The sequence below is a fragment of the Staurois parvus genome, unplaced genomic scaffold (genome assembly GCF_062004578.1).
Source record: "Staurois parvus isolate SC_StPar_1 unplaced genomic scaffold, SC_StPar_1.0 ptg000203l, whole genome shotgun sequence".
In the NCBI taxonomy this organism is placed as follows: domain Eukaryota; kingdom Metazoa; phylum Chordata; class Amphibia; order Anura; family Ranidae; genus Staurois; species Staurois parvus.
Window position 1 is genome coordinate 3,162,882 of NW_028317999.1, and position 23,569 is coordinate 3,186,450.

At 46.6% G+C, this 23,569-nt stretch overlaps 1 protein-coding gene across 1 annotated transcript in view; it reads right to left on the bottom strand.

The window, feature by feature from the left end:
* Window positions 1–23,569, bottom strand: part of LOC149461413 (meprin A subunit beta-like) — a 72,440-nt gene that overhangs the window by 14,983 nt on the left and 33,888 nt on the right. The window contains exons 10-12 of the mRNA XM_089678360.1: window positions 16,721–16,936; window positions 15,410–15,865; window positions 15,006–15,185 (exon numbers count right to left, since the gene is read on the bottom strand). Coding sequence (XP_089534486.1) covers window positions 15,006–15,185; window positions 15,410–15,865; window positions 16,721–16,936 — 852 coding nt within the window. The remainder of the gene's footprint in view (window positions 1–15,005; window positions 15,186–15,409; window positions 15,866–16,720; window positions 16,937–23,569) is intronic.

Below are 23,569 nucleotides of genomic sequence, written 5' to 3' on the forward strand. Positions count from 1 at the left end.
AGGAGGCAATGTTTTAGAAGCGAGCAGACGTGGCAGCAGAGGAAGGGGTCGAGGCAGCACTATTCGCAGCCAGAGGCCAGTGCTCCCGGTGTCATCCAGCGGTCGTGTCTCCACCGACAACCCTGCCGTCGTCGATTGGTTGGCTCGGTCGTCTTCCTCTTCCCAGGTCACCTCTGACACCTACAGCCAACGGTCGGTGGGTACGTCAGACACAACCGTTAGTTGGCATGGCCCGGGACCAAGCCCACTGAAATCACGTGTCCTCTACCTGCCCCTGTCCTTTGGTGTTCCCTCACCAAGCGAAGTATCGCATGCTGTGGGCTCAGCCCCACTGTACAGTGAGGAAGAGCTAACAGAGGGCGGTCAGGAACGGGGGGAGACATCCGCCTTTTCAGCAGCCAGGCGAAGAAGTAGTGGCGAGGAGAGTGGCTCGGTAGCCGGTCTAGAGACAGGTCTGTCTCCTGACCCAGACGCAGCCGAGGGGGCTAGTAGTGAGGCGGAGACCCTACTTGATGATGAGGAGGTTGATCGCACTTGGCAGCCTCGTCGTCATCAGGCAATTTCTTCCGCATCATCAGGAGAAGAGGGTGGCAGCTTGGCAGCGAGCAAAACAGTCGGTGGGTTGCCCAGGAGACAGCAGCAGGGTCGCAGCAGTGTCAGTGGAGCCAAACGTCCACGGAGTAGAGCACCAGCTCCACTGCAGCCTACCACCACGGCCAGTAGTGGTGCCGGTGTGCACGGAGGAAGCAGCAGTCAGCCAGTGAGGAGTATCGGGGGCAAAGTTTCCTACTCGGCGGTGTGGCAATTTTTCGTCAAGCCGCCCGAGGAAGTAAACGTAGCCGTATGTCGACTATGTGGCCAGAAAGTCAAGCGTGGCCAGGGGGCCCATGTTGGGACTACAGCGTTGCGGCAGCATATGCAGCGTCGCCATTTGGTGGCCTGGGAAAACCGTGATAAAGATACGGCGGTTCTGCCCGCCCCAGCCCCCGCTCCATCACCCGCTCCGTTACTTGCTCCGTCACCCGACGTCAATCGCCCTCCATCAGCCAGTCAAGGCTCCAACACCTCTGCTGAGGGGAGTTGTCGCTCGTTGGCATCTTCCGCTCGTTCAGATGCTCCTTCTCCTGCTACTCCTCTTCACGGATTCCGTCAGCAGTCTTTCTTGGAATCCGTTTCCAAGAGACAACAGTTTGCGAGCACGCACCCGACGGTGCAAAAGCTGAACGTCCTCCTGTCCAAGTTGCTGGTGCTGCAGTCCCTCCCTTTCCAAGTGGTGGACTCAGCACCTTTCAGAGAAATGATGGCTTGTGCTGCGCCGCGGTGGAGAGTGCCAAGCCGTCATTTCTTCGCCAAAAAGGCAGTGCCAGCCCTGCATTCACATGTAGAAGACATGGTGGGCCAGTCTTTGAGCATGTCGGTCTCTGCCAAAGTGCACGGCAGCGCCGACGTGTGGAGCTGTAACTATGGTCAGGGACAGTACATGTCATTTACGGCCCACTGGGTGAACGTGGTGCCGTCACAGCCGCACCAGCAACTTGGACAGGTCACGCCGCTTTTGCCTCCACGTTTGCACGTCCTTGGTCCGGCAAAGATGTCCGCCTCTACCACCTCTTCTTCCGCCGTGTCCTCAGCCGCCACCCCCGTGCCAAGTCCCATTACCCGACCGGCATATCACATGTGCAGGGCGCAACGGTGTCACGCTGTTCTGCACCTGGTATGCCTTGGCGAACGTAGTCACACAGGGGAGGAACTTCTGAGTGTAATGAACAGAGAAATCGACAGATGGCTGTCTCCGCGCAAACTGAAAATCGGAACCATGTTGACCGACAACGGAAAGAACATGGTGTCTGCTCTGCGTCAAGGAAGGTTGTGCCATGCGCCATGCATGGCTCACGTGTTCAATCTGGTTGTCAAGCGGTTCTTAAAATCCACCATCCCACTGCAAGACATCCTTAAAATGTCACGTAAACTTTGCATGCATTTCAGCCATTCCTACACCGCAAAGCACACCCTCCTTGAGCTGCAGCGGCAGAACGGAATTCCACAGCATCGCCTGATCTGCGACGTTGCAACAAGGTGGAATTCAACCCTACACATGTTAGACCGCCTATACGAACAGCGAAAGGCCATCACCGATTTCCTGATGTTACAAGCGGATAAAGGTACTCCCCTGTGTAACTTCGATGTCAGCCATTGGCAGCTCATGCGTGACACCTGCCGCTTGCTCAGGCCCTTTGAGGAGGCCACGCTATTCGTGAGTCGGCAGGACTATGGGATGAACGACGTCATTCCTCTGTTGCACGTCCTTGAACAAATGCTGTTAACAATGGCTGGTCAGGGTGCGGTAGACGTGGCGCACAGATCTCAACGCCACATGACCCCTGTGGGGGCAGGACAGGAAGAAGAGGAGGAGGTAGAGGAGGACATTTGTGCTCAGGAATTATTGAGTGAAATGGGTGGTTTTTCCACTCAGCGGACAGGAGTGGAGGAGCAGGAGCATCTGGTAGAGGAGGAGGAGGAGGAGACAGAGGACCCAGACGCACCGTGGCAGTATGCTGTGGAGATGGAGGCAGGGAGTCCCTCGCATTCCTTGGCACAAATGGCCCATAGCATGCTCGGTTGCTTGCGTAGCGACAGCCGAATAATAACCATCAGACAGAGGGATGACTTTTGGCTGTCCACCTTGTTGGACCCTCGCTACCGTTCCAAAATGGTGGCCTTTTTCACACCTGCTGAGAGGGAGGCCAAAATAACGTACTATAAAAACCACCTATGTAGTCAGTTGGTCTCTGCCTTTGTGCGCCAACGTCCATCCTCAGACACTGTGGGCCCTGTGCGCTCGCGTTCCGCTGCCATGGCAGCAGGGGAGGGGTGGGGTGGTAGGAGCAGTGGCAGCTCCACCAGCAGCAGCTGCCTCAGTCTGCAGTCGATGATGAGTAGCTTTCTTCACCAGCGCAGTGAGGAAACTACTAACCAGCCGCAGCAGCAGCAGCAGCATCAGGTGGACCTGGAGCAGGACCTCAAACAACAGGCTTGGGCCTACTTGGACAGCACCCTGCCAACCGAGGTAGACAATCCCCTTGACTACTGGGCAACGAAACTTGACCTTTGGCCCCAACTAGCTGAATTTGCCCTTGAAAGGCTGTCATGCCCGGCCAGTAGCGTGGCATCGGAGCGCGTGTTTAGTGCGGCAGGAGGTATTGTAACTCTGCGGAGGACACGACTGTCCACCCAAAGTGTGGAGAGACTCACGTTTGTGAAAATGAATCAGGCGTGGATTAGTCTGGATTTCAAACCACCAGTTCCTGACACAACTGACTAAATCCGCCATGAATCATGCCTCAAACATGTGCCACTTTGAGGTCTCCTCACACACTGCTGGTGTGTAGAATTTTTTGACATAGGGTGCTGGCAGATTACGGGCCTCCCATAGCTGCTGCCAGGCCCCTAATCTGCCATAGGCCCCTATATACCGCCTCCTCATGCTGCTGCCAGGTCCAGAGTCTCTCATGGGTCCCTGTACGGCCTCCCATTGCTGCTGTCTCCATCGCCACACTCTGCCATGTGCCACTTTCAGGTCTCCTCACACACTGCTGGTGTGTAGAATTTTTTGACATAGGGTGCTGGCAGATTATGGGCCTCCCATAGCTGCTGCCAGGCCCCTAATCTGCCATAGGCCCCTATATACCGCTTCCTCATGCTGCTGCCAGGTCCAGAGTCTCTCATGGGTCCCTGTACGGCCTCCCATTGCTGCTGTCTCCATCGCCACACTCTGCCATGTGCCACTTTCAGGTCTCCTCACACACTGCTGGTGTGTAGAATTTTTTGACATAGGGTGCTGGCAGATTATGGGCCTCCTATAGCTGCTGCCAGGCCCCTAATCTGCCATAGGCCCCTATATACCGCTTCCTCATGCTGCTGCCAGGTCCAGAGTCTCTCATGGGTCCCTGTACGGCCTCCCATTGCTGCTGTCTCCATCGCCACACTCTGCCATGTGCCACTTTCAGGTCTCCTCACACACTGCTGGTGTGTAGAATTTTTTGACATAGGGTGCTGGCAGATTATGGGCCTCCTATAGCTGCTGCCAGGCCCCTAATCTGCCATAGGCCCCTATATACCGCTTCCTCATGCTGCTGCCAGGTCCAGAGTCTCTCATGCCATGTGCCACTTTCAGGTCTCCTCACACTGCTGGTGTGTTGAATTTTTTGACATAGGGTGCTGGCAGATTATGGGCCTCCCATAGCTGCTGCCAGGCCCCTAATCTGCCATAGGCCCCTATATACCGCCTCCTCATGCTGCTGCCAGGTCCAGAGTCTGTCATGGGTCCCTGTACGGCCTCCCATTGCTGCTGTCTCCATCGCCACACTCTGCCATGTGCCACTTTCAGGTCTCCTCACACTGCTGGTGTGTAGAATTTTTTGACATAGGGTGCTGGCAGATTACGGGCCTCCCATTGCTGCTGCCAGGCCCCTAATCTGCCATGGGCCCCTATATACCGCCTCCTCATGCTGCTGCCAGGTCCAGAGTCTGTCATGGGTCCCTGTACGGCCTCCCATTGCTGCTGTCTCCATCGCCACACTCTGCCATGTGCCACTTTCAGGTCTCCTCACACACTGCTGCTGTGTAGAATTTTTTGACATAGGGTGCTGGCAGATTATGGGCCTCCCATAGCTGCTGCCAGGCCCCTAATCTGCCACAGGCCCCTATATACCACCTCCTCATGCTGCTGCCAGGTCCAGAGTCTGTCATGGGTCCCTGTACGGCCTCCCATTGCTGCTGTCTCCATCGCCACACTCTGCCATGTGCCACTTTCAGGTCTCCTCACACACTGCTGGTGTGTAGAATTTTTTGACATAGGGTGCTGGCAGATTACGGGCCTCCCATAGCTGCTGCCAGGCCCCTAATCTGCCATAGGCCCCTATATACCGCCTCCTCATGCTGCTGCCAGGTCCAGAGTCTGTCATGGGTCCCTGTACGGCCTCCCATTGCTGCTGTCTCCATCGCCACACTCTGCCATGTGCCACTTTCAGGTCTCCTCACACACTGCTGGTGTGTAGAATTTTTTGACATAGGGTGCTGGCAGATTATGGGCCTCCTATAGCTGCTGCCAGGCCCCTAATCTGCCATAGGCCCCTATATACCGCTTCCTCATGCTGCTGCCAGGTCCAGAGTCTCTCATGGGTCCCTGTACGGCCTCCCATTGCTGCTGTCTCCATCGCCACACTCTGCCATGTGCCACTTTCAGGTCTCCTCACACACTGCTGGTGTGTAGAATTTTTTGACATAGGGTGCTGGCAGATTATGGGCCTCCTATAGCTGCTGCCAGGCCCCTAATCTGCCATAGGCCCCTATATACCGCTTCCTCATGCTGCTGCCAGGTCCAGAGTCTCTCATGCCATGTGCCACTTTCAGGTCTCCTCACACTGCTGGTGTGTTGAATTTTTTGACATAGGGTGCTGGCAGATTATGGGCCTCCCATAGCTGCTGCCAGGCCCCTAATCTGCCATAGGCCCCTATATACCGCCTCCTCATGCTGCTGCCAGGTCCAGAGTCTGTCATGGGTCCCTGTACGGCCTCCCATTGCTGCTGTCTCCATCGCCACACTCTGCCATGTGCCACTTTCAGGTCTCCTCACACTGCTGGTGTGTAGAATTTTTTGACATAGGGTGCTGGCAGATTACGGGCCTCCCATTGCTGCTGCCAGGCCCCTAATCTGCCATGGGCCCCTATATACCGCCTCCTCATGCTGCTGCCAGGTCCAGAGTCTGTCATGGGTCCCTGTACGGCCTCCCATTGCTGCTGTCTCCATCGCCACACTCTGCCATGTGCCACTTTCAGGTCTCCTCACACACTGCTGGTGTGTAGAATTTTTTGACATAGGGTGCTGGCAGATTATGGGCCTCCCATAGCTGCTGCCAGGCCCCTAATCTGCCATAGGCCCCTATATACCGCCTCCTCATGCTGCTGCCAGGTCCAGAGTCTGTCATGGGTCCCTGTACGGCCTCCCATTGCTGCTGTCTCCATCGCCACACTCTGCCATGTGCCACTTTCAGGTCTCCTCACACACTGCTGGTGTGTAGAATTTTTTGACATAGGGTGCTGGCAGATTATGGGCCTCCCATTGCTGCTGCCAGGCCCCTAATCTGCCATAGGCCCCTATATACCGCTTCCTCATGCTGCTGCCAGGTCCAGAGTCTCTCATGCCATGTGCCACTTTCAGGTCTCCTCACACTGCTGGTGTGTTGAATTTTTTGACATAGGGTGCTGGCAGATTATGGGCCTCCCATAGCTGCTGCCAGGCCCCTAATCTGCCATAGGCCCCTATATACCGCCTCCTCATGCTGCTGCCAGGTCCAGAGTCTGTCATGGGTCCCTGTACGGCCTCCCATTGCTGCTGTCTCCATCGCCACACTCTGCCATGTGCCACTTTCAGGTCTCCTCACACTGCTGGTGTGTAGAATTTTTTGACATAGGGTGCTGGCAGATTACGGGCCTCCCATTGCTGCTGCCAGGCCCCTAATCTGCCATGGGCCCCTATATACCGCCTCCTCATGCTGCTGCCAGGTCCAGAGTCTGTCATGGGTCCCTGTACGGCCTCCCATTGCTGCTGTCTCCATCGCCACACTCTGCCATGTGCCACTTTCAGGTCTCCTCACACACTGCTGGTGTGTAGAATTTTTTGACATAGGGTGCTGGCAGATTATGGGCCTCCCATAGCTGCTGCCAGGCCCCTAATCTGCCATAGGCCCCTATATACCGCCTCCTCATGCTGCTGCCAGGTCCAGAGTCTGTCATGGGTCCCTGTACGGCCTCCCATTGCTGCTGTCTCCATCGCCACACTCTGCCATGTGCCACTTTCAGGTCTCCTCACACACTGCTGGTGTGTAGAATTTTTTGACATAGGGTGCTGGCAGATTACGGGCCTCCCATAGCTGCTGCCAGGCCCCTAATCTGCCATAGGCCCCTATATACCGCCTCCTCATGCTGCTGCCAGGTCCAGAGTCTCTCATGGGTCCCTGTACGGCCTCCCATTGCTGCTGTCTCCATCGCCACACTCTGCCATGTGCCACTTTCAGGTCTCCTCACACTGCTGGTGTGTAGAATTTTTTGACATAGGGTGCTGGCAGATTAAGGGCCTCCCATAGCTGCTGCCAGGCCCCTAATCTGCCATAGGCCCCTATATACCTCCTCCTCATGCTGCTGCCAGGTCCAGAGTCTGTCATGGGTCCCTGTACGGCCTCCCATTGCTGCTGTCTCCATCGCCACACTCTGCCATGTGCCACTTTCAGGTCTCCTCACACACTGCTGGTGTGTAGAATTTTTTGACATAGGGTGCTGGCAGATTACGGGCCTCCCATAGCTGCTGCCAGGCCCCTAATCTGCCATGGGCCCCTATACCGACTCCTCATGCTGTGACGTTGCAACAAGGTGGAATTCAACCCTACATATGTTAGACCGCCTTTACGAACAGCAAAAGGCCATCACAGATTTCCTGATGTTAAAAGCGGATAAAGGTATTCCCTGTGTAACTTAGATGTCAGCCATTGGCAGCTCATGCGTGACACCTGCGCTTGCTCAGGCCCTTTGAGGAGGCCACGCTATTCGTGAGTCGGCAGGACTATGGGATGAACGACGTCATTCCTCTGTTGCACGTCCTGGAACAAATGCTGTTAACAATGGCTGGTCAGGGTGCGGTAGACGTGGCGCACAGATCTCAACGCCACATGACCCCTGTGGGGGCAGGACAGGAAGAAGAGGAGGAGGTAGAGGAGGACATTGGTGCTCAGGAATTATTGAGTGAAATGGGTGGTTTTTCCACTCAGCGGACAGGAGTGGAGGAGCAGGAGCATCTGGTAGAGGAGGAGGAGGAGGAGGAGACAGAGGACCCAGACGCACCGTGGCAGTATGCTGTGGAGATGGAGGCAGGGAGTCCCTCGCATTCCTTGGCACAAATGGCCCATAGCATGCTCGCTTGCTTGCGTAGCGACAGCCGAATAATAACCATCAGACAGAGGGATGACTTTTGGCTGTCCACCTTGTTGGACCCTCGCTACCGTTCAAAAATGGTGGCCTTTTTCACACCTGCTGAGAGGGAGGCCAAAATAACGTACTATAAAAACCACCTATGTAGTCAGCTGGTCTCTGCCTGTCTGCGCCAACGTCCATCCTCAGACACTGTGGGCCCTGTGCGCTCGCGTTCCGCTGCCATGGCAGCAGGGGAGGGGTGGGGTGGTAGGAGCAGTGGCAGCTCCACCAGCAGCGGCTGCCTCAGTCTGCAGTCGATGATGAGTAGCTTTCTTCACCAGCGCAGTGAGGAAACTACTAACCAGCCACAGCAGCAGCAGCAGCAGCAGCAGCATCAGGTGGACCTGGAGCAGGACCTCAAACAACAGGCTTAGGCCTACTTGGACAGCACCCTGCCAACCGAGGTAGACAATCCCCTTGACTACTGGGCAACGAAACTTGACCTTTGGCCCCAACTAGCTGAATTTGCCCTTGAAAGGCTGTCATGCCCGGCCAGTAGCGTGGCATCGGAGCGCGTGTTTAGTGCGGCAGGAGGTATTGCAACTCCGCGGAGGACACGACTGTCCACCCAAAGTGTGGAGAGACTGACGTTTGTGAAAATGAATCAGGCGTGGATTAGTCTGGATTTCAAACCACCAGTTCCTGACACAACTGACTAAATCCGCCATGAATCATGCCCCAAACATGTGCCACTTTCAGGTCTCCTCACACTGCTGGTGTGTTCCATTTTTTGTCATAGGGTGCTGGCAGATTACGGGCCTCCCATAGCTGCTGCCAGGCCCCTAATCTGCCATGGGCCCCTATACCGCCTCCTCATGCTGCTGCCAAGTCCAGAGTCTCTCATGGGTCCCTGTACGGCCTCCCATTGCTGCTGTCTCCATCGCCACACTCTGCCATGTGCCACTTTCAGGTCTCACACACTGCTGGTGTGTAGAATTTTTTGACATAGGGTGCTGGCAGATTACGGGCCTCCCATAGCTGCTGCCAGGCCCCTAATCTGCCATAGGCCCCTATATACCGCCTCCTCATGCTGCTGCCAGGTCCAGAGTGTGTCATGGGTCCCTGTACGGCCTCCCATTGCTGCTGTCTCCATCGCCACACTCTGCCATGTGCCACTTTCAGGTCTCCTCACACTGCTGGTGGGTTCCATTTTTTGTCATAGGGTGCTGGCAGATTACGGGCCTCCCATAGCTGCTGCCAGGCCCCTAATCTGCCATGGGCCCCTGTTGTCGCTTGTTGGCATATTCCGCTCGTTCAGATGCTCCTTCTCCTGCTACTCCTCTTCACGGATTCCGTCAGCAGTCTTTCTTGGAATCCGTTTCCAAGAGACAACAGTTTGCGAGCACGCACCAGACGGTGCAGAAACTGAACGTCCTCCTGTCCAAGTTGCTGCTGCCAGGCTCGTAATCTGTCATGCGCCCCTGTACCGCCTCCTCATGCTGCTGCCAGGTCCAGAGTGTGTCATGGGCCCCCGTACCGACTCCAAATGCTGCTGCCAGGCCCGTAATCTGTCATGGGCCCCTGTACCGCCTCCCCATGCTGCTGCCACATCCAGATTGTGTCATGGGTCCCTGTACGGCCTCCCATTGCTGCTGCCAGGCCTGTAATCTGCCATGGGCCCCCGTACCGACTCCTCATGCTGCTGCCAGGCCCGTAATCTGCCATGGGCCCCTGTACCGCCTCCTCATGCTGCTGCCAGGTCCAGAGTGTGTCATGGGTCCCTGTACGGCCTCCCATTGCTGCTGTCTCTATCGCCACACTCTGCCATGTGCCACTTTCAGGTCTCCTCACACTGCTGGTGGTTTCCATTTTTGTCATAGGGTGCTGTATGGCCTCCCATTGCTGCTGCCTCCACCGCCACACTGTGGCTCCACACTCTGGTTTTGGCCCCGTGACTGCCCAAATGAGTGAAGTGTGCGGTGATTCTAAGATCGACGGCACTCATCTGCATGTCATACTGCCTGACAGTATTATTTCTCTTCCCCAGCAGACTCCAAGGGCATTTAAATTAAAGGTACAGTGTTCAGCACTAATATTAAGTCTCTCTGAAGCCTAGAAACACCCTTTTTTAAGTTAAATTCACAGCGAATATATTCGACTCGAATCAAAATTTTTCTACGAATTCGCCGAATCAGTCGAATCGAATTTTTGAATACTTCGCTCATCTCTAGTCACCAGGATAGGGAGGGAGAAGAGATATCTCCCTAGAGGCAATAATGCCATAAAAACCTGAGAGGGATTCTGACTTTCAAATGTTTTATTATTGTGGAATTTTGACTGTGGATCCATCTTGTTAAAGGGTTCTATGGAAAAAAAAATATAAATGTGATAGATGATTTTTACTGTGTGCAAACATAAAGAGGTCTTCTGACCCGGTTTTCATTGTATTGGGTGCTTTGCGTCCCATAATTCACCTACAGCACAATCTACATCTAAATCCAGCACGGGTGCTCCTTCATTTATACATAATGCAGATCATAAAGCAGAAGTATATTTATGTATGACTTAAAAGAGAAGTATGACCAAACCTTTTTTGGCCATACTTCTCATGTTGGTCACAGGACTATACTTTCTTGTGCTCTCCTGTGACTCAGAATCCGCTGACAGCAGGCTAAAGGCTGCTGTTGACTGATATCACAGATTTGCTCTAAACTATGGAGGGATCCGACAATATTGTTGGGATCCACTCAGATGCCTTACAAGCAGCTGGCCCAGCCTCTCATTGCACCACTGAGAGACTGAGCCAGCGGCTCCCACCCCCTGCGAAGCCCAGCGCTCCAGTGAACGCTAAAGGGACAGAGCAGAGAGCGTAGACTGACAGTCACTACTCCCTGCTCACTGGCGACTGAGAACTGAGAGATCATCGGCCATGTGATCATTCAGTCCTTGGGCTTAGAACTGGTGGGGGACAGCTACAGCATTGCACCGATGCTGCAGAAGGTTGGCAAGTATTTGTGTTTGTTTATTCATAATCCCACATTTCTCCCTAATTATTATTATTATTATACAGTATTTATATAGCGCCAAAGGGTTTGCTCAGCGCTGATCACTAACTAATCATTAGTTAAGGTAGTCCTATGACTGTAGATAGTACTACTGGGGACCTGAAGTTTACAATCACTTGCAAATAATCATGTTTGCCAGCTTCGTTTAACCATTTCCATACCGGGCACTTTTACCCCCTTCCCTCCCAGGCCATTTTTCAGGGTTCAGCACTCTCACACTTTGAATGACAATTGCGCGGTTATACAACATTGTACCCAAACTAAAATTTTATCATTTTCTTCACACAAGTAAAGCTTTCTTTTGGTGGTATTTAATCACCGCTGGGGTTTTTATTTTTTGCCAAATTAACAAAAAGAGACCAAAAATGTTTTTAAAAAAACACGTTTTTCTTTGCTTCTGTTATAAAAGTTTGCAAATAAATAATTGTTCTTCATAAATTTAGGCCAAGATGTATTCTGCTACATGTCTTTGGTGAAAATAAAACAAATTAGGATGTATTTTTTAGTTTGTAGGAAAGTTATAGAGTTCACAAACTATGGTATAGATCTGAATATTGATCAATCCTGAAGTACTGACAGCCAATCTAAATTCTTGAGGTCCAAGAATGTCAGAACAGTACAGATATCCCCCAAATGACACCTTTTTGCAAAGTAGACAGTCCGACATACTTCATAAGAGTCATGACGAGTTTTTTGAAGTTGTATTTTTTTTATCATAATTTTTCGGAAAAAATTAAAAAAAATATTTTCACTTAGTACAGCGTCATCATATAACTGGCATGGCGGTGATCAGGGACACTGACTGGTGACAGTATGAAAAAAAAATATACATTTATTTTTTTTATTATTTTTAATTTTTTATTAAATTTTTATCTTTTTTTTTTAAAGATTTTTTTTCATATTTCACTATGACCAAAGTAGTACAATGTTACCATAGTAACATTGTACTACTTTGGGGAAGTGATCAGTATTTTTTTTTTTTTACACAATTTGCTTATAGCAAATAATTACTTTGCTATAAGCAAGCATTTACCTGAATGACATCGATTCATTCAGGATTTTTTTTTGTGTGCTTAGCTGTGATTTGGCCACCGCTAATCACATTACATGTGCATGTGATCGCTGTAACCATTCACAGCTAGACACTAGTATACAATGGATGGCATGAATGAAGCCATCCATTGTATACAACTGTCATGTGACCTGCTGTGATTGGTCACAGCAGGTCACATGGTACCGGCAACGGGGGCCAGTACTCAGATCGTGACAGATCACGCTGCTGCGCGGCTCTGCAAGCGTGAAAACTGCGCATGCCGGGGAGTACGCCATATGGCCTCACCCAGAAATCTACAGCATTTTGCCAGCCGCCAAACGGCTATTGGCCGGGCGGCTATTGGTTAAACAGAAGCCACTGTCAGCACTCCTGTACAAATATAAACAAAGCCTACATTGTTTGCTGTTTTTTTTATACATCCAGCTGTTACTTAGACTGGCCATACATTATACAATTTTCTTGAGAATTTTGCTTAAGATTTACCAAAAATAATATGAGGTCAAACCTAAATAACACTTTCAATTGTATCCAATTAGGCAGGACCTTGCACTACATAAGTTGAATGTAAATCTAAAGGAAATTGGGCAGACATTGAACAGAAATTTGTAAGAAAATTGTATAGTGTATGGCCAGCCTAAGGCTGGCCATACATTATACAATTTTCTTGAGATTTTTGGTTTAGATTTACCCAAAACCATATAATATGAGGTCAAACCTAACAACACTTTCAATTGTATCCAATTAGGCAGGCTCTTGCACTACATAGTTGAAGGTAAATCTAAAGGAAATTGGACAGAAAACTGTATAGTGTATGGCCAGCCTTAGTCAGCAGGGTTTTGGGATCCATAGAGGTAGTGCTGGCAAAGGTTTCTTTATAAGCAAAACTGGCAAACAGTTTTTAGGCTTTGGTTATAAATAGCATGTACTAACTTTATTGTTGTATATTTTTTATTGTTCTTTTGTTCTTTTATGTGCAGATCAAAGTTATTTCCAAACATATTAGCGTGTGTAGAAAACAAATGCACATGCACATATATGTGCACTGGTGCCAAACAGCCTATTTAAGCTGCACTCTGACATGGATGGATTGCTGAGTGGTCTTCTGCTAGTTCCTGCTTTACCTGAGCCTTGCCTTGCTATACTTACTTACCTGTGCACAATTCAGCTTGCCCTTGACCTGTCCTTGGATTTCTGCCTGCTTACTGTGACCTCAGCTTGTATTTTGACTCTGCTCCTCTCTTGCGTTCCTCTACTTCACTGCCCAGCTGTGTACCAATCCTGGCTCGTATCCTTACTCCATCTCTGCCTGATGTTCCTGTACCTTGCTGCCTGGCTGTTGATGACCTTTTGGGTTGTGTCCTGGCTCCATTCCTGTCTTCCAAGCAAGTGTCACCATGTTCCAGTTCCAGGTTCCTGTCTGATGATCTATGGTCACCTGCTTCCTGCAAACCCTAGCTGGCTCTACCTACTACACCGACCCTCATGCTACTCTGTGTCCCCACACTCCCTGTCATCACTACCAGGGGTGTTGGACAAGAGGTGCAAGAGAAGCCTCCTCTCCAGTTCGATCTCCAACAGGTACGTGACAGTACCTATTTAAGCTAATTAACCCTTAATTAACCATAATTGGCCCTAATTAACTTCTCCCTCCATTTTTTCTGCAGAATTATTTATTTTTTTAACCATTCATATTTAAATGTTTATTTTTGCTTTGTCTTATTTATTCTTTTTTTGTGGTGATGCATTAAAAAATACAGATTTTTTTAGCACCTTTTTTTGCCTTGAAACCAACATCGGCCAAATTAGACCATCTTACATCTTTTTGTTTTAAGGAAAAAAAATACTGCTATTGCCAAAAGAAAGTATTGTTTGTCCTGAAATTAACAACTATATATGTATTTGTTATCTTAAAGCAGAGCTCCACCCAAAAGGGAAAGTTCCTCTTTAAGCCTTTGTCCCCTGCTCCACATTAAGGATTGGCAGCTTTGGGGAGTGGGGGGGGAGCGGGTACCTGAATTTGAAGTACCTACTCCCACTTCCACTGCAGTCACCTAGGCGATCGGAAGCGGAAGTTGTCCTCCCCCTCTCCCTCCCCGTAGTCTTCTGGGACACGTGACAGTTCCCAGAAGACTATGAGGCCATTCACAAAGCGCAGCGCTTCTCATACATTCGCAGTGTACTCCCGGCTGTGAAGCCGCAAGCTGTCATAGCTGGGTGTCCACAATGAAGATGCCGGAGCCAGAGAGAGAAGATGGTCGGTGAAACCAGCAGCGGTAAGGACCAAGGGACCAGTAACTGTATTTTTAAAGTTTTTATAGCTGCTGACTTTAATTTTTTTTTTATAGGGTGGAACTGCGCTTTAAGTAATGACCTAGTTATTGTTGAGTAAGAGCCCATAACTAAAATATAAAACTTGTTCTGTACCATAAGGGTTATACAGGTACAGCAGATGATGTGGTTATATAGACATGTGACTACCCACACCTCCAGATCAATTTTTTAAATAATTTTTTCTGCACACTGTTTAACAGTAAATGATTAAAAAAAATACAGGGGCGAAGATTGGAATGTGGTTTATTTTTGAATGACGTTTAAGTCACCAGATGTTATGTACCCATAGGATCTCAGTTATGGCCTTTTAAGTCAAGGTGGCTCTGTGACAGGTCAATGTGTATAACATTTTTCTGTACATCATGGCTGGAGCCATCCATTATGTTGGATGTTGAATATACATCAAATGAGTCTCCTATGTCCTCACTCCTGATGTCAAGAAGACTGGAAATGAGCATGACAACCACGCCATTTTGTTGTTGGAGGAGAACAAATACACATATGCTTATCAAACCCTCTTCCCATTACCCTTGTTATTTTCTATTTTTTTTTTAATAAATACACACTTAATGTTACATGATGTCACTTACCTTCTACTGTTATAAGAAGGAATGCATCACCCCCTTTTAGAAAATCTCTGCTATGAACCCTGTCATGTGTGATATATGCTGATGTTCCATATCCAGGTCCACGGAAAAACTGTGTTCCATTAGGGAAGGAAGCACTGTCTCCTACATTCTCAGGTTTATCCCAAAAAATTTTTCCATCATCTAAAAATAAATAAATAAAGCTATAACCTTTGTTCTGATTTCATTACAGCCAATATATCTTTATATTTAGTTTTCCTAAGCATAGGGGTTTTGATATGTTTACAAACTCATCACAATAAATGCAGTTTAAATAATTTAGAAAAACATGAATTAATAATGAAAATATACATTGCAAACATATGATTTGTAAACACAAACTTTTTTTTTTACTTACTGTTACTTACTTGTTAGTTGGTAGGGATCTGTGGTAATGCTTCTTAGATTGTTCATACGCTTCCTAATATCTGGATTTTGATCCATCAGTACCATGGATGCCTGTCTTAGGGAACATGGCCACTGCAATTTGTTGTCATTCTCTCCAGAAATTAGATGAAAATATATTGCCAGGTCATGGAACTTATCAGGAGAGGCAGTGGCTCTAAGCTGTACCTGGATAGCATATCCATCTTTGGAATAATAGGGAGGACTGTAAAGTCTAAGAGTTGTATTATTGATCTGGTCCTGAAAGTTTTGAATGTGCCAAATAAAATGTGGGCATTTAGCTTCGGATAAATTAATATCATCGATCGAAAAACCTCCATTGGAGTTTCCACTTCCTTTTACTCCTTCAAAGACGACACGGAACTTTGTGCTTGAGGATAGAGACACATGATACAACTGCCAATAGTTTGCGGGCTGAGCTGGAAAAGAAAATAATTTCTATTTTATTATTTACAGTATGTTGTTTATAAAGCACAGAACAGAAAATCATAAATGGTGTTAGACGTGGTGGAAGCAAAGTTGAGTGAATTAATTCTACTTTTTACTCTAAAGAAATAATTAGTGTTTATACTATTTGCCATAAAGAAGATGGTCCAGGCTCGACTCTGTGTTCTTAGTATGTTAAATAGGGGTACATATTTATAACTACCAGTTATTATTATTATTATACAGGATTTATATAGCGCCAACAGTTTGCTCTGCGCTTTACAATATAACGGGAGACAATACAGCAACAATACAGTTCAATACAAGAGGGAAAGGAGGGCCCTGCTCCTTGGAGCTTACAGTCTAGGAGAAGTTCATTGGCATAGAATGTTATTTATCATGGATGTGACTGGTTTGAATTGGAAAAGTTATCATTCCGTTTGCTTGACCATCTACAGACTTGTCTCAGCCTTGAAAGTCATATTTTACATTTCTTTATTTACAGTTACAAAAATGAATACTGTATGGGTGCTACAAAATACAATTATCCACCAAACCAATCAATCTCCTATAAGCATGGACAATCTTTACTATATTTCTATGGTGTCTATGCAGACAACTCCAACTGATTATTTTTTTGGAAAACTCAATCTACAGTACTGCTTGGGGAATTCTGATAACTGCTATAGTCCCTGGGTTTGGTGGCATGGGTGAATATACTGTACATCATGCTTTTACAATATGACTATGTCAAAGTACCTATCTGCAGAGAAATTAAAGTGATTATAAAGCTAATTTTAAATAACAAACAACAAAATGTGTGTTTTAGGTAAGAAGTAATGTCTCACCATCAACTGTGGTGACAAATTTTAGTGTGCCATTTGGAAAGGCATCTGTGTATTCTCTGATCCAGATGTTCAGACGATCACTTTCATGACCATTGTGGAAGTAGAAAAATTCCAAGCACTGAAATCCTCTCTTTGGGTAAAAAAGTCGGCTTTCCAATAGTCCTTTATCTCCTGTATTTAGTATACTGGTGCTGAGGTGCATGAAATAACCACTGTCTGAGGAATCAAATAACATTAAAAGAAAAAAAAAAAACTTTAATATATTATTTTAGACAACCAGTGAAGTTTATTCAGGATACAATGGACATTGAAGAGAAGTAGCGGGGTATGAGTCACATGTATTAAAGTGTTTGTATAGACAAACTTTTTTATTTTGGATATAGTAGGAAAGCATTGGAACCCATGTGAAGCAATTATTTCTGTTTATTGCTGCCTGAATTCCTGGTAGTTAAAGTTTGTTTGTCTTTATTTGTCCTGGTGACCCCGTCCCATGTCTACCTGTCATTTGGCGAGTTATGTGTCCCATGGAGAGACACTAGCCCAATGACAGGTAGACATAGGTGCGACGTCACCTGATGACATCACTGGTGACCTTGCCCCCACATTTACCTGTCATTAGGCATGTGTCCCTATAAGGGGCACATCGTATTCAGCGAGTGGTGTTTTTTTTCCATGTGAACCAGCGTTTAACCATTTCCATACCGGGCACTTTTACGCCCTTCCTGCCCAGGCCATTTTTCAGGTTTCAGCGCTGTCACAATTTGAATGACAATTGCGCGGGCATACAACATTGTACCCAAACTAAAATTTTATCATTTTCTTCACACAACTAGAGCTTTTTTTTGGTCATATTTAATCACCACTGGGGTTTTTATTTTTTGCAAAATTAACAAAAACAAATGAAAATTTTGAAAAAAAAACACGTTTTTCTTTGTTTCTGTTATAAAAGTTTGCAAATAAATAATTGTTCTTAATAAATTTAGGCCGAGATGTATTCTGCTACATGTCTTTGGTGAAAATAACCCGAATTAGGATGTATTTTTTAGTTTTTAGGAAAGTTATAGAGTTCACAAACTATGGTATAGATCTGAATATTGATCAGTCCTGAAGTACTGACAGCCAATCTAATCTTGAGGTCCAAGAATGTCAGAACAGTACAGATATACTCCAAATGACCCCTTTTTGCAAAGTAGATTGTCCGATGTACTTCATAAGAGGCATGGTGAGTTTTTTGAAGTTGTATTTTTTTTTCAGAATTTTTCGGAAAATGAAAAAAATGATTTTCACTTTCTTTTTTTACATACTGTCACCAGTGCAGTACAGCGTCATCATATAACTGGCATGGTGGTGATCAGGGACACTGACTTTTGGCAGTATGAGAAAAAAAAAATATTTTTTTTTTACTTTTTTATTATTTTTAATTTTTTATTACATTTTTTTTTCTTTCTTTTAAGATTTTTTTTCATATTTCACTATGACCAAAGTAGTACAATGTTACCATAGTAACATTGTACTACTTTGGGGTAGTGATCAGTATTTTTTTTTTTTTTACACAATTTGCTTATAGCAAATAATTACTTTGCTATAAGCAAGCGTTTACCTGAATGACATTGATTCATTCAGGGCTTTTTTTTTTTTTGCTTAGCTGTGATTTGGCCATGGCTAATCACATGACACAGCTGGGCTGTGATTGGCCCAGCTTGTGCATATGATCGCTGTGACCATTCACAGCTAGGCACACTAGTATACAATGGATGGCATGAATGAAGCCATCCATTGTATACAACTGTCATGTGACCTGCTGTGATTGGTCACAGCAGGTCACATGGTACCGGCAACAGGGCCGGTACTCAGATCTGTCATCGGCCGTGTCCGAGGTACACAGATCGCGGCTCTTAAGGGGCGCAAACTGCGCATGCCCAGGAGGACGCCATAGGGCGTCCACCCGGAACGCTGAAGGATTTTGCCGGCTGCCATCTGGCCATAGGCCGGGAGGGAAATGGTTAACATGATCTAGATGCATTAAGGGAAAGGTATTTATTTTTTAGGGTTTTTTTTAATAAAGGACTTGTCAAACACGGTGTTTGTGCTTTTTATTTACTTTTTACATTTTTGTACCCCATAGTCATTCACATGGGGGGGGGGGGCTGGGATCTGAGGACCCCTTGTTAACCCCTTGATGCCGACCATATGCAAATATGCGGCCTATCAGCGGATGGGCCTTAATGCCGAGCGGCGCATATTTTTGTACGATTTGAAAACACATATGTGCTGTCGGTGTCTCACGGAAAGGGGGAGATCAGGACCTTTCTGATCATGTGACTGTCATGACAACGAATCTCCGCGGTCACATGACATTAAAATCCCGCCCCGCCACCCGGCATCTGAAACCCCTTAAAGGGCAGGGAGGCGCTGGCATGAAGAGGTTAAAGGAGGTTCCCAGATTCCAATAAGCCCCCCTGCCTGCAGACCCCCACAACCACCGCCCAGGGCATGTGGTCTGGTATGGTTAAGGAGGGGGGCGTTCGTGCCCCCCTTTTCCTTTTCTGCTGGGCTGCATGCTTGAATAAGGGTCTGGGATACATTTTGGGGGGACCCCACGCCACTTACAAAAAAAAATTTGGCATGAGGTTGCCCTCAAAATTTGTATCAGACTGAAGGGCCTGGTATGGATTTCGGAGTGCCCCTATGCTGTTTTTTTGGATCTGTCCAAAGTTATTTCAAATATATACGAAATGAATCCTGAATATACAAATAACAAATATACTACATGAATCCTGAAGAAAATAAACAAATCTCAAAACTGAACTGGACCCATACAACAAAAACGAATAAACAAAATTATCAACCTAAGGAATTAATCCAAAATGAAATTATCCAGCATGCACATATCTAGAAAGAGAGTGATAAGAAATGTATAGTTGTCACAAGAAGAAATGAGGGTGAATGGTCCAACAGGGAAACCAGTTCTGACAACAAAAGTCTAAGAGGAACATAGATAATAAACTGATAGAAGGTTTAACCCCTCCCTATCAAAAGCTGAAGAAACATTTTGGCTATACATACACTTTGTCTTCCACCCCTGATTTTCATGTTAATATGACTATTATCAGTCAATGCATAATATCATTCAGCACATAAAATATCATCCTAAATGTAGCCATATGATATTCAGTGGGGTTGATCTACTAAATTTGGAGAGTGTAAAATCTGGTACAGCTCTGCATAGAAACCAATCAGCTTCCAGGATTTTTTCTCAAAGCTTAATTGAACAAGCTGAAGTGACACTGATCTGCACCAGATTTTGCACTCTCCAGTCTTAGTAAATCAACCCCAATGTGTCTTTCCTGAGTGTTTAATATATACAGTGGGGATCGAAAGTTTGGGCACCCCAGCTAAAAATTTATATTAATGTGCATAAAGAAGCCAAGGAAAGATGGGTTTTGAATTGTTTTTCTCACAATCCTGCGAGCTGTTCTGTCTGATATTTTTCTTGGTCTTCCAGATCTTGCTTTAACTTCCACTGTTCCTGATGACTGCCATTTCTTAATTACATTCCGAACAGAGGATATTAACATCTGAAAACGCTTTGCTATCTTCTTATAGCCTTCTCCAGCTTTGTGAGCGTCAACTATTTTCAGTTTCAGTTTTCTAGACAACTGCTTAGAAGAACCCATGGTGCTGATTGTTGGAGCAAGGTCAGATGAGTCTGGGCATTTAAAACCTTTGAGATTGACATCACCTGGTCTTCCCAGACGATGATTGAGAACAATCCATGACACTGGCAGGTCTCAGCTTTGCAAAGGGGGCAGTACAAGATATTAACTCTGCAGGGTGCCGAAACTTTTGCAGACGCCATTTTTTTGTTTTCTGTTATTTTGAAAGTGTAAATGATGGAAATAAAATCTAACTTTTGTTGACATATTATAAGAATGTCTAATCTGCAATTTGATGCCTTTTGGAGATTTTTCCATCTTTCCTTGGCTTCTTTATGCACATTAATACAAATGTTTAGCTGGGGTGCCCAAACTTTCGATCCCCACTGTATGTATATATATATATATATATATATTCAGTTAGGTCCATATATGTTTGGACACAGGCACAATTTTAGTTTTTTTCAGGTATTTATCAAATCATATTCAAGCTATAGTTACAGTCAGGTTCATAAATATTGGGACATCGACACAATTCTAACAATTTTGGCTCTATATACCACCACAATGGATTTGAAATGAAACAAGCTTTAACTGCAGACTGTCAGCTTTAATTTGAGGGTATTTACATCCAAATCAGGTGAACGGTGTAGGGATTACAACAATTTGCATATGTGCCTCCCACTTGTTAAGGGACCAAAAGTAATGAGACAGAATAAGGGCTCGTTCACACTTGACTGTTTTACCAACGCTTGTCAAACTCCCCTATAGCGTTTGGCAAGCGTTGGTCCGGCGTTTGCGAAGTGTTTTTTAACGCTCTGCAAAGCCCGCATGCGCGGTTTAGCGGCGGTTGCTAGGCATTTTCCGAGCGGTGAAAACGCTCCGCAAACGCCTATAATGAAGTTTAACTGCAAACGCCCCTTAACCGCTTCAAAACCACACCCCAAACACCGGCTGGGCATTTGCGGAGCGGCACCATAGACTAGAATAGGAGGTTTCAACGCCTCATGACTCCACCAGAGGTGTCCGTTTTGCCACGACGCGACGCTAACGCTCACGTTAGAGCAGCACCATGTGCTACAATGTGCAGAATTGTCACAGGTGTTTGGGAAGCGGAAAAAACGCTTTCCAAACGCCTCTCTGCCGCCTGCACACAATGCTAGTGTGAACGTAGCCTAATAATCATAAATCCAACTTTCACTTTTTAATACTTGGTTGCAAATCCTTTGCAGTCAATTACAGCCTGAAGTCTGGAACGCATAGACATCACCAGACGCTGGGTTTCATCCCTGGAGATGCTCTGCCAGGCCCCTACTGCAACTGTCTTCAGTTCCTGCTTGTTCTTGGGGCATTTTCCCTTCAGTTTTGTCTTCAGCAAGTGAAATGCATGCTCAATCGGATTCAGGTCAGGTGATTGACTTGACCATTGCATAACATTCCACTGCTTTCCCTTAAAAAACTCTTTGGTTGCTTTTGCAGTATGCTTTGGGTCATTGTCCATCTGCACTGTGAAGTGGCGTCCAATGAGTTCTGAAGCATTTGGCTGAATATGAGCAGATAATATTGCCCGAAACACTTCAGAATTCATCCTGTTGCTTTTGTCAGCAGTCACATCATCAATAAATACAAGAGAGCCAGTTCCATTGGCAGCCATACATGCCCACGCCATGACACTACCACCACCATGCTTCACTGATGAGGTGGTATGCTTAGGATCATGAGCAGTTCCTTTCCTTCTCCATACTTTTCTCTTCCCATCACTCTGGTACAAGTTGATCTTGGTCTCATCTGTCCATAGGATGTTGTTCCAGAACTGTGAAGGCTTTTTTTTATGTCGTTTGGCAAACTCTAATCTGGCCTTCCTGTTTTTGAGGCTCACCAATGGTTTACATCTTGGGTTAACCCTCTGTATTCACTCTGGTGAAGTCTTCTCTTGATTGTTGACTTTGACACACATACACCTACCTCCTGGAGAGTGTTCTTGATCTGGCCAACTGTTGTGAAGGGTGTTTTCTTCACCAGGGAAAGAATTCTTCGGTCATCCACCACAGTTGTTTTCCGTGGTCTTCCGGGTCTTTTGGTGTTGCTGAGCTCATTGGTGCGTTCCTTCTTTTTAAGAATGTTCCAAACAGTTGTTTTGGCCACGCCTAATGTTTTTGCTATCTCTCTGATGGGTTTGTTTTGTTTTTTCAGCCTAATGATGGCTTGCTTCACTGATAGTGACAGCTCTTTGGATCTCATCTTGAGAGTTGACAGCAACAGATTCCAAATGCAAATAGCACACTTGAAATGAACTCTGGACCTTTCATCTGCTCATTGTAATTGGGATAATGAGGGAATAACACACACCTGGCCATGGAACAGCTGAGAAGCCAATTGTCCCATTACGTTTGGTCCCGTAACAAGTGGGAGGCACATATGCAAACTGTTGTAATTCCAACACCGTTCACCTGATTTGGATGTAAATACCCTCAAATTAAAGCTGACAGTCTGCAGTTAAAGGACATCTTGCTCATTTCATTTCAAATCCATTGTGGTGTTGTGTAGAGCCAAAAATGTTAGAATTGTGTCGATGTCCCAATATTTATGGACCTGACTGTATATAATGGATATGGGCTGAAAGTGCAAATTCTCCGGTTAAATTTGAAGGTATGTACATCCAAATTGGAGGAAGGGTTTAGAAATTACAGCTCTTAAGAGTAGCTATCCACTCTTTTTCAAAGGACCAAAAGTAATTGGACAATTGAATCAAAAGCTGTTTCATGGCCAGGTGTGGGCTACTCCTTCATTATTTCTTCTTCAATTAAGCTCGTAAAAGGTCTGGAGTTGATTCTAAGTGTGGGATTTGCATTTGGAATCTATTGCTGTGAACCTACATCATGCGTTCAAAGGAGCTGTCCATGCAAGTGAAACAAGCCATTGTAAGGCTTCAAAAATGAAACAAATCCATCAGAGAGATAGCAGCAACATTAGGATTGGTCAAATCAACAGTATGGTACATTCTGAGGAAAGAAGAATGCACTGGTGAGCTCAGCAACATAAAAAGGCATGGACGTCCACGGAAGACAACAGTGGGTGATGATCTCAGGATCCTCTCTATGGTAAAGAAAAACCCATTCACAACATCCAGACAAGTTAAGGACACTCTCCAGGAGGTGGGCGTATCATTGTCAAAGTCTACAATCAAGAGAAG